The sequence below is a fragment of the Grampus griseus genome (assembly GCF_964374135.1).
Source record: "Grampus griseus genome assembly, chromosome: 3".
In the NCBI taxonomy this organism is placed as follows: domain Eukaryota; kingdom Metazoa; phylum Chordata; class Mammalia; order Artiodactyla; family Delphinidae; genus Grampus; species Grampus griseus.
In genome coordinates, this window is record NC_139019.1 from 66431784 (window position 1) to 66447302 (window position 15519).

At 36.4% G+C, this 15519-nt stretch overlaps 1 protein-coding gene across 2 annotated transcripts in view; it reads right to left on the reverse strand.

Moving 5' to 3' along the window:
- The window catches only part of EDIL3 (EGF like repeats and discoidin domains 3), a gene marked incomplete at both ends in the record, with an annotated part of 427613 nt that overhangs the window by 149408 nt on the left and 262686 nt on the right, over positions 1-15519 (reverse strand). For both annotated transcript variants that reach the window (XM_082652203.1, XM_082652202.1), the window contains one exon: positions 3702-3883. In XM_082652203.1, coding sequence (XP_082508329.1) covers positions 3702-3883 — 182 coding nt within the window. The remainder of the gene's footprint in view (positions 1-3701; positions 3884-15519) is intronic.

The following is a 15519-nucleotide window of genomic DNA, read 5'->3' on the forward strand; positions in this document are numbered from 1 at the left end:
ATGTGATTCCTAGGTACATTAAAGTTTGAGAAATAACTACCCCCCCACCTCCCACTAAACTCTGTGGGATATAGAAAAGGAACATATTAAGTTCATGTTCACATTTTCTAAAAGGGTAATTAATTATTTAAAATAGAAAGATCAAGATCTATTTTTCTGTGATAAAATACCAGCACTGAAACAACTACTGGTAAATTAATTTTCAAAGGAAGATTATGGCTTTGCCTTAATATACCCATCAAATAGATCAGCATATAATAATATATCTATGTAATATATAGTGTAATGGGAACTTCTCTCCTTTCATATTCTATAAATATGCCAAACCAGTTTTTAGTTTAACAAAAGCTCGATTAAAAATTGACTGTTTGGATATAATAAAATATTATGGTTCAAATAGAATGGTTAGCAGATGATGTAAGACCAGGCTACACATCTTATACTATTATGTTTGCTTACTTTTCTATATTCTAGATTGAAAGCATTGTGAAGGCAAATACTATCTTTTTTCTAGTGCCCAGTAGAGAACAGACCACAGGGTAGACATTCATTTAGTAAATGTTTGTTGAACGGATGAATAAATAAATGCCTGGAAATCCAATGTATATGCATCCCAGAAAGAACATATACAAACAAAACCACCTTGGAAATTTAAAAAAAAAAAAAAAAAAAAAAACAATAAATGAAAACTACATGTAGCTATAAAAAAAGAAGAGAAAAATAACAGGAATAGAAAATATTTATCTTTTAAAATAAATAATAAATAATCATCCTGGCTGATCTGATTCAGTGAGCAAAGTTCCCAGAAGGTTTAGATAAGCTTTTAATTTTTATATATTACAAGGCATATTTCCATAATTCTGCAAAGCTGTTATTTCTGACATATCAGTCAAAAATGAAATTGATATTCCAGGGTGCTAATGACCCAGTTACTGTTGAAGGTGGTGGTTATTTATTACTTGGAAAAAAATCTGGGTGAGGAAATAAAGGTCAGAAAAACTTGAAAAAAAATAAGAAAAAAAAAACTTTTTGTTTAACTGAATTTACTGTACTAACCCCTCAAATTCAGAACTAATTAAGAATATTGTGGTACTATCCATAATTGCATGCTGAGTGTGTAAATTTAAAAATGGCCATTTCAATTTTCATTTCATCAAGACAAGGAAGAAAATGAAATTGAACACTAATTAGGGCATGTGTCTCATACACCTGAAAGATTAGAGGAATACTGTGCTCATTATAAGTGAGTTTAAGTAAAGTACTCAAATGTTTCATTTGAAGGACTGAATATAAATAAAAGAATTAAATGACAAGGGAAATTACTAATGCTCAAACAAAGAATATTTGGTACATATTTAGACTTCCCAGAGCCTCCTAGATACGGTTTTCCTTTAAGAAAGGGATACATGTTTTCTTTTTAGAAAAATAACTTAGAAAATAAGATGTTATTAGAGAATATAATAACATAATACTCTGAACACAATCATGAAGTACGTATTGAATAACAATGGTGAGTTTTTAGTTTTCCTCCCATCATATGCAAGATTTCCTCATCTAACATAAACCCTTTTATTTTACTTTTACTTGTTTTTCTCTAAGAGTTCATTATCATCTTTACACCAAAAGAAAAATAATAATAACCATAGCAATAATAGTAAAAGACTGCCCTTAAAAGAAGTATTTAATTATTCTACCTAGGTTGATAAAGTTATATTTAATCTAAGCTCCTCTAAGAGTCTACCACTGTCCTGTTTCACTGAGGTTATTTCTACCTACAATCACTGGGATAAAGAAAACTTAAAATTCATTCACACTCTGAAAGACTTCTGCATAGTGTTAAGTAGGCAATAAACCGTGACAAAATAAATGAAAAATCAGGATATAAAACAATCATAAGGTGTTTCTCAGAGAAAAAAACTGCCAAAGTGTGTTATTTATGGTTTATTGAAATAGGAAATCACTGACGCTCACAAACAATTTGTCAAATAGAAACCCTGATGCAAACTTGTGACATCATCTCTCAATTGCTCTACAATTTCTGCTATGAATCATAATTTCTAAAGTTTTATCATGACCTCAATCCTATAAATACATTTCATAAGGTCAACTTAAAGAATGGTCTCTGGAATGATTTTTAGCAAATAGAATACAAGCATTTTTTGTTGTTTTGTGTTTATTTAAAACTTAACTGGAACTTCATTAGTCTATGATCAAAACTGTAAAAAGGTGCCATTTCCACTCTGGAATTTTCTTTGTGCATGTGGCTGTAGATTAGAAAAATCACGTGCAACTTAAGAAGGAATTTCTGCAAATGCATGCAAATTAAATTCATAAAACAAAACAAGAATATCAGGCAACCACATGGAGCCATATAGATAAAAGAAATGTATATAGGATATGTAAAACTTCGTAAGAAATCTGAGCAAAGATATATCTGAAGGAGGTTTTGGCCCTGTTTTGAAAGTACTACAGAAATCATACTACTTGGCCATAAATCAATTTCCCTTTCTATTAACTGCCTATAAAGCAGTCTCTATCTTCTGCTATAACATCACATCATGGATTCCTATCTTAAAAATTACCTCGGACTCAAACTATGTAGTCAACAGATAAAACAGATCAGCTACCTAAACAAATCAAAATTCTCTAATAACTCCCTATTCCAATGAATAAAGCCAAAACCTTTTGGTATTCATAAATCCTACAGCGTGCTGAACTCGCAAACTAAATTTGAATGCATTCCTCTAGCAACCTAAACACAGGTCATGATTTTCTACATGGCGTTGCCCAGGTTCTCACCTAGCATCTTGGATCATGCTGTTCCCTTGATATCTGGTCTCTACTGAAAGCCATCTTCCAAGGCCTATCTTAAAAGCTATTTTCCAGTGATGCTTTCTCATGATAATTAATTACTTCCTCCTCTGACCCCAGTGTATACTGGATTTTCCCTCTCTTCAGCACACATCAATGACTTGTTAGATGTTGTTAACATGCTCCCTACCAACAGAGGTATAATCTTTCAGAGAAATCATAGTTTGATTACCTTTTCTGTCTCCAAATAGGTAGTTTCCTGTCTCACTTCAGCTAAGGGCTCGAAAAGTATTTAAGTAGATAAAATATAAGATGCAGGCATTACTACCCTCCATCACATCTTTGGGAAATCACTTAGTCTCTTGGTATGGCATTGTTTTCTCATGTTTAAAAAAAAATAGCTGACTGATGCTAATAAATAATAGAGTATGAATTGAAACACACTCAGTTATTGAAAGAGGTTCTAAAGACATTTGAGGTATTATCATAATCCATTGCATATTCTATATTTGCACATATGGAACTACTTAAGACAGAGAAGGAAAAGACACAATTTTTATACTCTTGAAGTATCCAAAGTTGCTACTAAATGTTAACACAGTACTAAGGAACACATGGCATATGTAAAAACCTCCCTCTTTGATATGTACCTTAAGATTGTGGTATTTATAACCCAAGAATTTTAACATTTTTAACCCTCTTAACACACTTTCCAATGGAATGTGCATGTTTCCCACAGTTTCAGAGTTTATAGTCCATTTGGACTCTAGCTAAATCATCCTTTCCTCTGTGACCATGAAGAAAAGTCACACTTTGGACCCTCACTATCTTCTTTGTGAAATGACTCTGGTCATTCCTTGCCAGTAACCTTGTTCCATCCCATCTGTTACCTGAATCCATGGCCATCTGTCATTTTCTGCAGCTGTCCAGGCATTTATAAGCCCCTTCTTATTAAGACGTGCATAGTAGGGATACCATTTCTGGAGTCCAAAAAGAGCTCGGTGGGTAGATGAAGCTGTGATTTGCTGATTTGAAATGATTCCACCTTCAATTCCCAATGGGCCCGAGCATTCTGGGAACAAATGAGGAAAAAAGTTTGAATGTATTAGAAATAATCCATATCAAAATATGGCTGTTAGATTTCATGGGAGATATTTTTAAAGTGATTTCAACGTGGACCATCATGCCATTCAAGCCCCTCGGAATTTACAGATTTGTTACTGATCACTACATGAAGGAAATAATTCTTTTTTTTTTTTTTTCTTTTTGCGGTACGCGGGCCTCTCACTGTTGTGGCCTCTCCCGTTGCGGAGCACAGGCTCCAGGACGTGCAGGCTCAGCGGCCATGGCTCACGGGCCCAGCCGCTCCGCGGCATGTGGGATCCTCCCGGACCGGGGCACGAACCCATGTCCCCTGCATCAGCAGGCGGACTCTCAACCACTGCGCCACCAGGGAAGCCCAGGAAATAGTTCTTGCTCTCATGCCACTCTCTTCGTCCTTTGCTTTGAATGTGGCACCTGAACAGACATGTCCTTTCTGCACTGTGATTCTGCGTTATGTACTGTTATCCTTTGCTGATCACGTTAACAAAAGTGTAATGTCCTTAAAAGGTCTCTCTCATATTTTATACTCCCATTAGCATGCCCCACAAATCATAATTCCTCAATAAATATCTGTTGATCCATTATTTCTTGACTAGCCTACATCTGAGGTTTGTATCAAAATCATTTTCATACTGACTTAGCATTTCCCACTTCTATAAATTTTTTAAGTTAAATTTTTATAACCACTGTCAGTTATGCTTCCACAAAAAGGGCAATGTGTAAACCTGTCAACATTTAAAATTATTATAATAATAACTTGTGATATAAGTAACAGGAAATATGTAGACAAATTATTTTTATAGAGTAAGCAAGTAAGCACTCAGACATTATATAGAGCAGTATAAATACAACTCAGTAAATCAAGATATTAAAATATTTACATTTCAAAATCCACAACTCTACCAATTGGGATTTTACACAGACATTTTAGCTTTTTTCTTTTATTGTTCTTTAAATATGCAACTTGGAAATTCAAGGTAAATTTCCTAATAAAAATTTTAAATACTAAGATTAAAGCATAATATACTCAAATAATATGTTCTCAGATACCAAAAGTGTTTAGATTTTAAGATTAGAAATGAAGGTAAATCAATCTAAAAATTATATATGTACTATGTATCATATGCATTCGAATTTCTTAATTATTTCCTAAAATTTCACCAGAAAGTACATTTATTGTGAATTCAGTTTTGAAAATTCAGAACAATATGATATAATAAAAAGTAATACCTAGTTTTCTTAATTTCATTAACATTTCATATACCACATTCAACTTATTGCAAAATTAGATTTGTAAAATATATATGATAATTCTATTATAAAATACACTATAACATACTAGAATTCCTGAAAATATGAAAGGAGCATACTGCTGTTACTAAATGTTAGTGTATATAAGTCAACTTGATCAGTGATTGCTACCAAGCATATTTTAGATTTTAATTACTATTGAAGTCTCATGATTGTCAGTAATTAAATGTTTACACTCAGATTGAGATTGAAAATATGAAAGGAAGAACTTTGCCACTGGAGTATAATATTTTAAAAAGTTACAAAGATGTTTCTCACTGGTAACCATTTTTTCACTAAGTGTAAACATGTTTCTTTTTTCTATTCCAAGCTCAGATAATAAGTAGTTCTAAGCACATTACTTACTAACATTTCCCCAATGAATTTAAAACCTTTAAACACTTTTTATAAAAACAAAAATGTGTGGATAAGTAATCATCTTAATCAGTTGTTATTAGTAAAGATGACATTAATACAGCAAAAATTGCATCTCTGTGATTGGCAGCTGATAAATCATTCACTTGATAAGTTAAATTTAAGTAGTAAGATCTTTTCTAAAGAATTGTATTTAGAACTCTTTAGCATTTTATAAAGGTGCACTATATCATTTTGAAGTCATTAAATTAAGAAGTCATTCGTTTTTAGAGTAGCAGTATTAGAAGCCAATGATAATAATCTGATTTCCACATTCCTAAAAAATTAACGTTGAAAACTCAAATGTTGAGTCTTTGGCCTCTTGCTTTGCTTTGCATTTCAAACTTCAAGATCTTTACAGATTTCATAAAATCACTAAGAAACTTTCATGATGCTCTTTGATTTTAAGCAACTGCAGGAGCCTGGCTTTTTAAGAAAATTGCCATTAAAAAGAGTCTCAAGGATGCTTGTCCTTGATTTGTACAATGTTTGGATGGAAAAATGCAGCAGGCAGGGAGGCCATTTATTGTAGGCCCGTCAGTGGCATGGCAGAGTTAGAGAGCCAGCTTTGATTAATTAAACTGCTTAGTCTTAGAAAGAACTGTGTACCATTTAGTTGTTTACTTCTAAAGACCTTATGCTGAATTGGATATCTTCACTAAATTTTTAACCATTTAAAAAAAAATTAGACCTCAAACTACACTATTCAGTATGTCTACTTTGTCAGCACTCCTAACCTACCAACCTCCCCTTATTAGCTACTATATCAACAAACACAGTGGCTGTGAACTGTTGCATTATCATATAGGCCAAACACCAATGAGCAATTTAAAAAATATATTTGCAATTTTTTACTCAGCCATAAGGCTCCCAATCTTTGTCATGCCCTCAACAGTCATTCATTCAGATAAAATATAATTTAAAAAAATATATTGACATGTTATACTTATATAGGGCTTCACAGCTTACAAAATATTTTCACGTGAGCTATCTCATTGTTATGATGTCAAACTGATGAATACTTCTTTTCTCAGTCCTCTATTCCACAATTTTTTTTTTTTTTTAAATAAAGTTTTGTAACACTCACTTACATACTATACTTTATGTTGCTGATCACTAAAGCCCAGCAGAGGGAACATGACTCTGGGGGGTTCTTGACCAAAGCATGAGTCTGTGAGGTATCAGTTTAATTCCTTAAAAACTGAGTGGTCCTCAATTTTTCTCATTTTAAAAATTGTGGTTATGGTGACCCCTAATTCACCAGCTGTGAGGTAAGGAAAGGTAAACAGTGCTTTGCCTTTATGTGACTATAAATTGTGAATAATGAGCTTGGTTCTACAAGGCCACTTGCATTTCTCTCTTTAGAGATGAGGTGATCCTGGCCTTTTAGCTCCTGTGGAGCAGGCACCAGATCTTACACTGTTGCATACTTAGATGCTCACAGTGGCTTGGCTTGTACACAAGAAGAGCTCAATAAATATGTGCTGAATATTGGTGGCTTTTTCCCCCCCTAAACAGCAAACTAATAAGCAAATCCAACTCTTACACTTTATTTCACACTGGAAAGTTGTCACACACTAGCTTTCCTTCACTCATCATCTGGACCACAATCAAATGGATGTCATCATAATAAAAGGTTCAAAATCCAATTTCCTTTTGCCTGTGCCATCCACTTCCCCAATGTCCTATTAAATGCAACAATTATAAAAACTAATGAAGGAGTTGCAATTCAGAATGCAAATGATTATACACCTAAGACTAAGTGACCTTAAGCAGCAAACAATAAGATGCTTAAAAGAAAGATAATATGGAGATAGACACTGCTATCACTATCCATAAGTGAGGGAAGGATATGAAATAATACTTGAAAAACAATATTAGATAAGCATTCTGAAGTTTGAAAAATGCATCCATATATGTTTCCTCACATAATCAAAATAATATTTCAAGGAAAAATGATTATCACACCTATTTCATAAATGAGGAAACCTTTGAGGAGGGAAGTTAAACTCATAAAAGATGAGTCTAGAATTTAAGCCAAATGCTCTGTGCACAAACAGAAAATAATGTCAACTGATAGAGTGAAGAGTTCAGTAATTCTTTAAAAGTTGATTCTGAATTTCTTTTCCTTCTGCGTTTTTATATGGGGATGTGTGCATAAACATACTAGGATAGAAGATAGGAAAATTAACATGAAGGAAATGTGTAGAATATTACTAGTGGGACTCAGGATACGACAGAGCTTTCACAAATTGGGATACCTTAAAATAGTAGACAACAGTCTGTGGCACTGAGTCACAGAAGTAAATATTGAGGTGTTATGGTGGTCTGTGTCCCTTTACAGGTGTTAAAAAATTGACCTACTACCATTATTGGCCTCTATACTGCTTATCTAATATGGATAGGTTTATTCAGTCTTGACTAATTTATTGACCTCTTACTACATGCCCATCTATTCATCAATAGATCCATCCATCCATCCACTCTCCATTCATTAAATTCAGTTTTGAAAAATGCATATTCATTAAAGGCCTACTATATACCAAGCACTTTTCCAGGCAGTGGAGATACAGGGATGAACAAGGCAGAAAAAGTCTCAGCTCTCAGAGTTCATATTCTAGCGGAGAGACAAACTATACACAAACACTTAAATAAACAAGGAAATACCATGAAGTGATAAGTGAAAGAAAAAAAAAGGGTGAACCAGGTGGGAGTATGAGATGATCAGAGATGGCCTTTCTGAGAGGTGACATAAATCTGATCTCTGAGTGAGAAGCAGAAGTCAGCTACTGCACTAGATTTACTGTACTGGTTTTCTGAAGAGAACATTTTAATATAATAGAGCAGAGGCTGTGAGGTTGGATGCACAGGATTCCCTGGGAGAATGGGAGAGGGAATTATAAGCCAGCTTGGGCTTCAGGGAAAGACTTCCTGGAATAGAGTAGGGATTAACATAGTGAAGAAGAAAGGAAGGGCAGACAGAGAGATAGGAAACAGCCTGGTATGATTAGGGAAGTAGAGGCAGATCAGTATTACTAGACCAAGACGGGTTGGTCAGAGGATAGTCAATGATGGGATGAAGAAGCAGAGATAGTCTAGATTATTTTGCTGAGAAAAATTGATTCTTTTAGTGATGGGGAGCTTTTGAAGGATTCTAACTATGGTGATATTGTCATTTAATATAAATGACTGAAGAGGGGCAAAACTATGGCCAAATAGCAAGCTACGACCATGGTCCAGGTAAAAAATGATGCAGGTCTGAAAGGGAAATGGAAAGAAGAGTTCAAAGCATACTTAGAAGTTAAAATTGAGCAGAGCTAGTGTTAATGAGATGTAGAATGGAAGAGAGAAATGGAGTATCTTCGAGGGTGACAGATAGTAAATAGCAGATAGCAGCTCCCAGTTAAGGGATTGGCCACGTCTCACAAATAACACCTTTGAATCTAATTCCTTCCTTAAAATTTTATCAAAAATTATTCTTCCTGGTGGATTGCATTTGAGGGGACCTGTTTTAGTCCCACCTGCTATTACCATGCAGAACCCTATGGGCTACATTCACATCAACCAGGCTGCAGGGACAGGATTGAAAATTGAAAACCTGCCTCTAAGCTGAGGCCACACCCAGAACTTCCTTGCCCCATGGCTTATCCATGTGTGTACATCTGCTGTCCCACAAAATGGGGAGCCCCTTTGTAGACAGGGATTATATCCCACATAGTATCCAGCAGCAAGCCTCATTCTTAGCAGAAAATTAATCTTAAAATAAATATAAAAGGTAAAGAAACTAAAAATTACAGCTAACATTGTAACATTTGTGTAATTTATTTTTAAATTAAAAAATTATTTCACTTAGTCTCTCAAGAGTACACAGATACTGAAGCCTTTAGAAGTTGTTTACATGCTAAGTGAAGAGGGAACGCATTTCTTCCATAAGGAAAAAAAAACAAACACAGACTGGCAGTCAAATGGGTTACTTCTCTTTCAACTAGTTGCCACAAAGTAACCAGGTATTTCTGAAATTGTCCACCATTACCCCTAGAGTGGGACCAGCGGCAATTTGATCACTGTCAAATATGGCAGTAGGACATGGTGGTCTACATTTCCTGACCATAAGAGCTGTGTTTATGTATCTCTGGTATTGTGCTTGCTTTTGTCAGAGTCAACAATAATCCTAAATTAATGAGTCCAATCAACAACGATTACCAAAGGCTTTTAGGTGTCATTTACATAATCAGTTAAATAACTGCTTTGCCTGAATTGTCTGAGTGGCCTGGAAATGCCTTTGACCGGAGGCCCTGCTGTTCAGATGAACTGAGCAAGTGAGTGATGTCACCTGGAAGGCTGAGTAAGAGCAACTGGGCCAGCTGGGGCCAAGCCTCACATGCTCTCCCCAGAGCGGCTTCTCTGCCTTTGCCAAGTTCACGCGCAAATAAAATAGCTTCAAAGTGAAGTCCTTCTCACTCTGCAAATTCATTTTCTGGAGCGTGGCAAAGAATGGAGTCTGCACTTTATTGATCTTTCAGCTGACAAGGAAGCAGTGCCTCAAGATGTCTCACATCTTGTTCCTGAGTGTGCTGATTAAGCCTTTCAAATAAGGGAGATGCTCGGCTGAATCTGTAACAGGAATGTACTGCTTTCATTCGCTCTATCTCAGTATCCAGACATCTTCAGAATGAAAGGATTTCAAATTAAAGCCATGTAAGAAACAAATCTTTAAACATCTTCAGTCTTCTCTTTCTCTGGGCATCTCATCTTACAGGAGTGAGACCTCTGCTGTGCTTAGCATAGCACGATAATTGTGCTGAACACGAGCGCTGGCGAAAGAATTACTGATGACCTCCAATACTGCAGAAGCGAATGCTGATTCAAGCAGAAACTTCCCTCTGTGCCACTTGGACCATGGCCTTTCTTTTATTCCTAGTGTTTGCTCTACTTTGGAGTTGTCTTGATACTAGGTTCTAAATTGGTGAGGGAGAGATCAAGGTCACTATTCCTCACACTGCGCCTCAGAGGTTAACAGGAGCCCTGAAGATTTTTTGCTTGTGAGTCTTGTCACTTAAGCTCCCCCACTGCCCCACCACACACACACACACACACACACTTGCTGATTTCTCTCAGGCTATCACTTTGCTGGTGTTGCGGACTGGTGTCAGAGGAAAGAGGACAAGGGATAGAACGACGATAGGAAGTATAAGAAAGGCTGATCTCAGGAATAGGGTTTGGATGCACTGGTTTGGTGGTAAGAGACCAGGGAGGTGGGAAGGAGCTCCCCGCACATGGTGTGAGAATGTGAAAGTGGACATGCACAGCACAGCCTTCCCTTCACTCACAAATCCCTGAAGAGCACCCTGGGGGTCAGCCAGCTGCTCCCCATTGCACTGGAAGTGATCACCTTAAAAGGACTGACAATGAAAATCCCATTTGGTGATGTTTGTTTCTCTCCACACTTAGAGAATGCTGCTTTGTGTCAAGACATAGTTTTCACATATGGCCACAGTAACGTTGCTTAGGGAAACCAGCAGCTGAAAAATCATCAAAATGATTTCCAAAACTTAGTTAAGCGTATTTGAAATTTACATAAAATGAAGGTGTAACTTGGAGAAAACTCTATTTCTTTGCATCAGATGGGCTGCTTACACTTGATAAATGCTAATTTTCTTCACAATCTTGAAGATTGATTCTGTGATACGTGGCCACTAAAGAATTTTCCCCATTCTATTAAGAACTGTATTATTTTCAATATCGAGAAGCTCAGAGGTGCCCGAGATAAATGATGAGGAACAACTATTTGTGCATATTTTTTCTCTCAGATAATAAACTTCTTAAAGGTAGAAACCATGCCTTTTGCATTATTTATGTTTCCAAAGCACTTAGCACAGTGACTTACAATTGGCAGTTCTCAATATTGTGGGTTAACATAAATTAAAACAAATCATTGTTGTTTTGGAATTACCTCTCTTCCTTTCTTGAAACTGAATTAATCTTCTGAATGTAGATATTATCACTCTAAGGATTCTATATACTGGGTGGGTGTTAAAATCAGAAATTCTTTCTTGGTATGCTGGAACACTTGAAATACATAAGAAGTAGTGCTTGGAGGTAGGGGAAGCATCTGGAATGAAAACCAGCCTTTCTAAAGTTACAAGTTCAATTCTCAGCCATCTAGCTATTTTCCTGTAAAATGTGGTTATGTTTTTCTTCACACTGTATTATCTCAAGTCAATTATGATGTACTATCAGTTTAAATTAATTGTTTTAAATTTCAGAAAAAATTAAACTCATGAATAAGCTAAATTTGAATAGGAAACTGTCCACTAATATTTCCCCAATCTAATTTTTGAGCATATTGATGCAGAATGATAGTATTACTTAAATAGCAGGGCCAATGGACTCTAGTATTCAAAGGCCAAAATTTGTATTGAGATAATTCACAAAGGTCAATCAAATCTAATATTATCATCCTGTCACAGCTAACAGCATTGCCATAGGACTATCAAAGAGCACATTTTAGTTTGTTTAAGATATATTCTTTCAAAAGAGAAAAGCATACAGGCTTTTCAAGCACTGAATGTACTTCTGCAGCCAGGCAAGATTTCAGTAACTTGTACTCAGGCTTCCACTTACACTACACAATTCATCTTCTACCAGCTATGAAGATAACAACATGGTTTGATGAAACATTTGTCTGTAGAGTCAAAAGCCTGCAATTCAAAAACCTGCAGATGGATACCTATTCTTGCCTTCCGACAAAACATACATCTGCACAGGAAAGAGCTAAAAAGGGGCATAATGCCGAGGTAAATGCTAAAGGTGGGATGCAGTTGCTCCAAGAAACATGAGTCGAATAACCAAATGTAAATATCCAAACACTGCTATGCAGAAGACACTTTTCCACACTTATAAGCTATTTACATCTTTTAAGTGTCTTTGGTAAATGCATATAAGTACTGCAAGGTGTTGCCTCTGATGTTTTATTATAGCAATATGATTGGCATGTCAAACAGACTTTTATTTGAGAGATGAACACTGTCCCATATCCAGTTATCAGCTATCTGGTCATTTTTTTCCTGTACAATGCAGCTTTGCTTTTCTTCATGCTGGATGTTATCTCAGGTCAAGTATGAAGTCTCAGTGTTCCAGAGGTCAAAAGAAACTAAGCAAGAAGAGGATAAACAGGAAGCCATTGCAGATGGCAGGTACAGCATAATGAGCCCTCCCTAATGCTAGCATACTTTGGAAAGTTGGTGGAACAAAGGATGGAGGGCAAAATGGAGCCTGGAAGTACACAGTAGATGATTTGATTATTTGAATTCTAGAGATGTCTACATGTATATTCACTTTTAAAAATATAAAGAAGCGTTTGTCATAGAGAAAATAAATACACAATAATCATAGAGTCAGAGAACTGTTAGTGTTGGAAAAGGGAACTAAAAGTTCTCGCAAGTAATTTTTTTAAGTCTGCTCTCAACGTCACAACCTCAGTTCCATTATTTTCCCTCCTTCCAAACTAAATAAAAAAGTAAATCATTTGTCAGCATTTCCAGTAGAGAACTGAGACAGAAGATGAATTCTTGATGATAATGCATTTACTAATCGAACATTCCTAGAGAAGAAAGTATCACAAATGCTTTGCATATAGTATTTGCAATGATTTTGGTAGTTCTGAAAGGGAAAACCCAATGTAGAATTTTAAACAAAACAAATGTAAAGCTACAAAAACAAAGGATGCTTTATGAATTTTATAGAAACAGCATTCTAGGAGAATTTAATAGAGTAACAATTTTATTACAAATCTGTAGAAGCGAAGCCAGCTTTTCATATATTAAGTCTTATCTGAGATTCATATGAGATCTATTTTATAATGTAATGAATATAGGTAAGCCTATTAAAATAAGAAATTTAACTTTTGTTTCTTTTCAAAGTAATTTTATATAATAATGGTAGACCCTGATATTTTGTTATGTTCAGGTTAAATGTTCATTTTTGTTGGACAGTATTTGTAGAAAAACAACTAAAGTGTGTATCAGAGCTACCTAATAATGCACACATATATTTCAGAGAAGTAAGGTATTAAAAACCTTAAATCTGGATTTAAATCTTCAACTGCTGAAAAGAAGATAGAATATTAGCTATGTTCAACAAAATATTCATAATGAGATACATTGCTACTTTCTGGTATGTTCAAACAGAATATATTATTATTATGTAGTCTGACCTAATGATTAAATAAATAGGTATGCTTCTTATAAACTTATGTTAAGAATAGATGACAAGGAGGGACCTTCAAGATGGTGGAGGAGTAAGATGTGGAGATCACCTTCTTCCCCACAAATACAACAAAAATATATCTTCATGTGGAACAACTCCTACAGAACACCTACTGAATGCTGGCCTCAGACTTCCCAAAAGGCAAGAAACCCCCCACGTAGCTGGGTAGGGCAAAAGAAAAAAGGAAAAACAGAGACAAAAGAATAGGGATGGGACCTACACCTCTGGGAGGGAACTGTGAAGGAGGAAAAGCTTCCACACACTAGGAATCCCCTTCACTGGGGGGGACGGGGGACAGGTGGCAGTGGGGGAGGAAGCTTCGGAGCCATGGAGGAGAGCGCAGCAATAGAGATGCAGAGGGCAAAGTAGAGAGATTCCTACACAGAGGATGGGTACCAACCAGCACTGACCAGCCTGAGAGGCTTGTCTGCAGGCTCGGGCTTCGGAGGTCAGATACCAGGGAGAGGACTGGGGTTGGCTGCGTGAACACAGCCTGAAGGGGGCTAGTGTGCCACAGATAGCCAGGAGGGAGTCTGGGAGAAAGTCTGGAACTGCCTAAGAGACAAGAGACTGTTGTTTTGGGGTACGCGAGGAGAGGAGATGCAGAGCACTGCCTAAACAAGCTCCAGAGACGGGTGCGAGCCACGACTATCAGTGCGGACACCATGCTGCTGCCACCACCAAGAAGCCTGTGTGCGAGCACAGGTCACTATCCACACCTCCCCTCCCAGAAGCCTGTGCAGCCCAGGGACAACTTCCCCAGGAGAACACATGGTGCCCAGGCTGTTGCAACACCACGCTGACCTCTGCCGCTGCAGTCTCGCCTGGCATTCCGTACTCCACCCTCCCTCCGGCCTGAGTGAGCCAGAGCCCCCTAATCACCTGCTACTTGAATCCTGTCCTGTCTGAGTGAAGAACAGATGCCATCAGGCAACCTACATGATGAGGCAGGGCCAAATCCAAAACTGAACCCCAGGAAATGTGCGAACAAAGAAGAGAAAGGGAAATTTCTACCAGAAGCCTCAGGAGCAGCAGATTAAATCTCCACAATCAACTTGATGTACAGTGTATCTGTGGCATAACTGAACAGACAACGAATCATCCCAAAACTGAGGTGGTGGACTTTGTTTTTTTTTTTTTTTTTTTGAGGTGGTGGACTTTGGGAGCAACTGGAGACTTGGGGTTTGCTTTCTGCATCTAATTTGTTTCTGCTTTTATGTTTATTTTAGCATAGTATTTAGAGATTATTATCATTGGTAGATTTGTTTATTGATTTGGTTGCTCTCTTTTTTTTTTAATATATATATTTTTTTCCTTCTCCTTTTGTGAGTGTGTATGGGTATGCTTCTTTGTGTGATTTTGTCTGTACAGCTTTGCTTTTACCATTTGTCCTAGAGTTCTGTCTGCCCGTTTTTTTGTTGCTTTTTTTTTTTTAGTTGTTATCATTGGTGGATTTGTTCCTTGGTTTGGTTGCTTTCTTCTTTCTTTCTTTCCTTTTTTATTATGTTTTTATATTTTTAATTTTAATAATATTTTTTCTTTCCCTTCCTGCCTTTCTTCCTTCCTTCCTTTCTTTTTTCCTTCTGAGCCAAGTGGCTGACAGGGTCTTGTTGCTCCAGCTGGGTGTCAGGC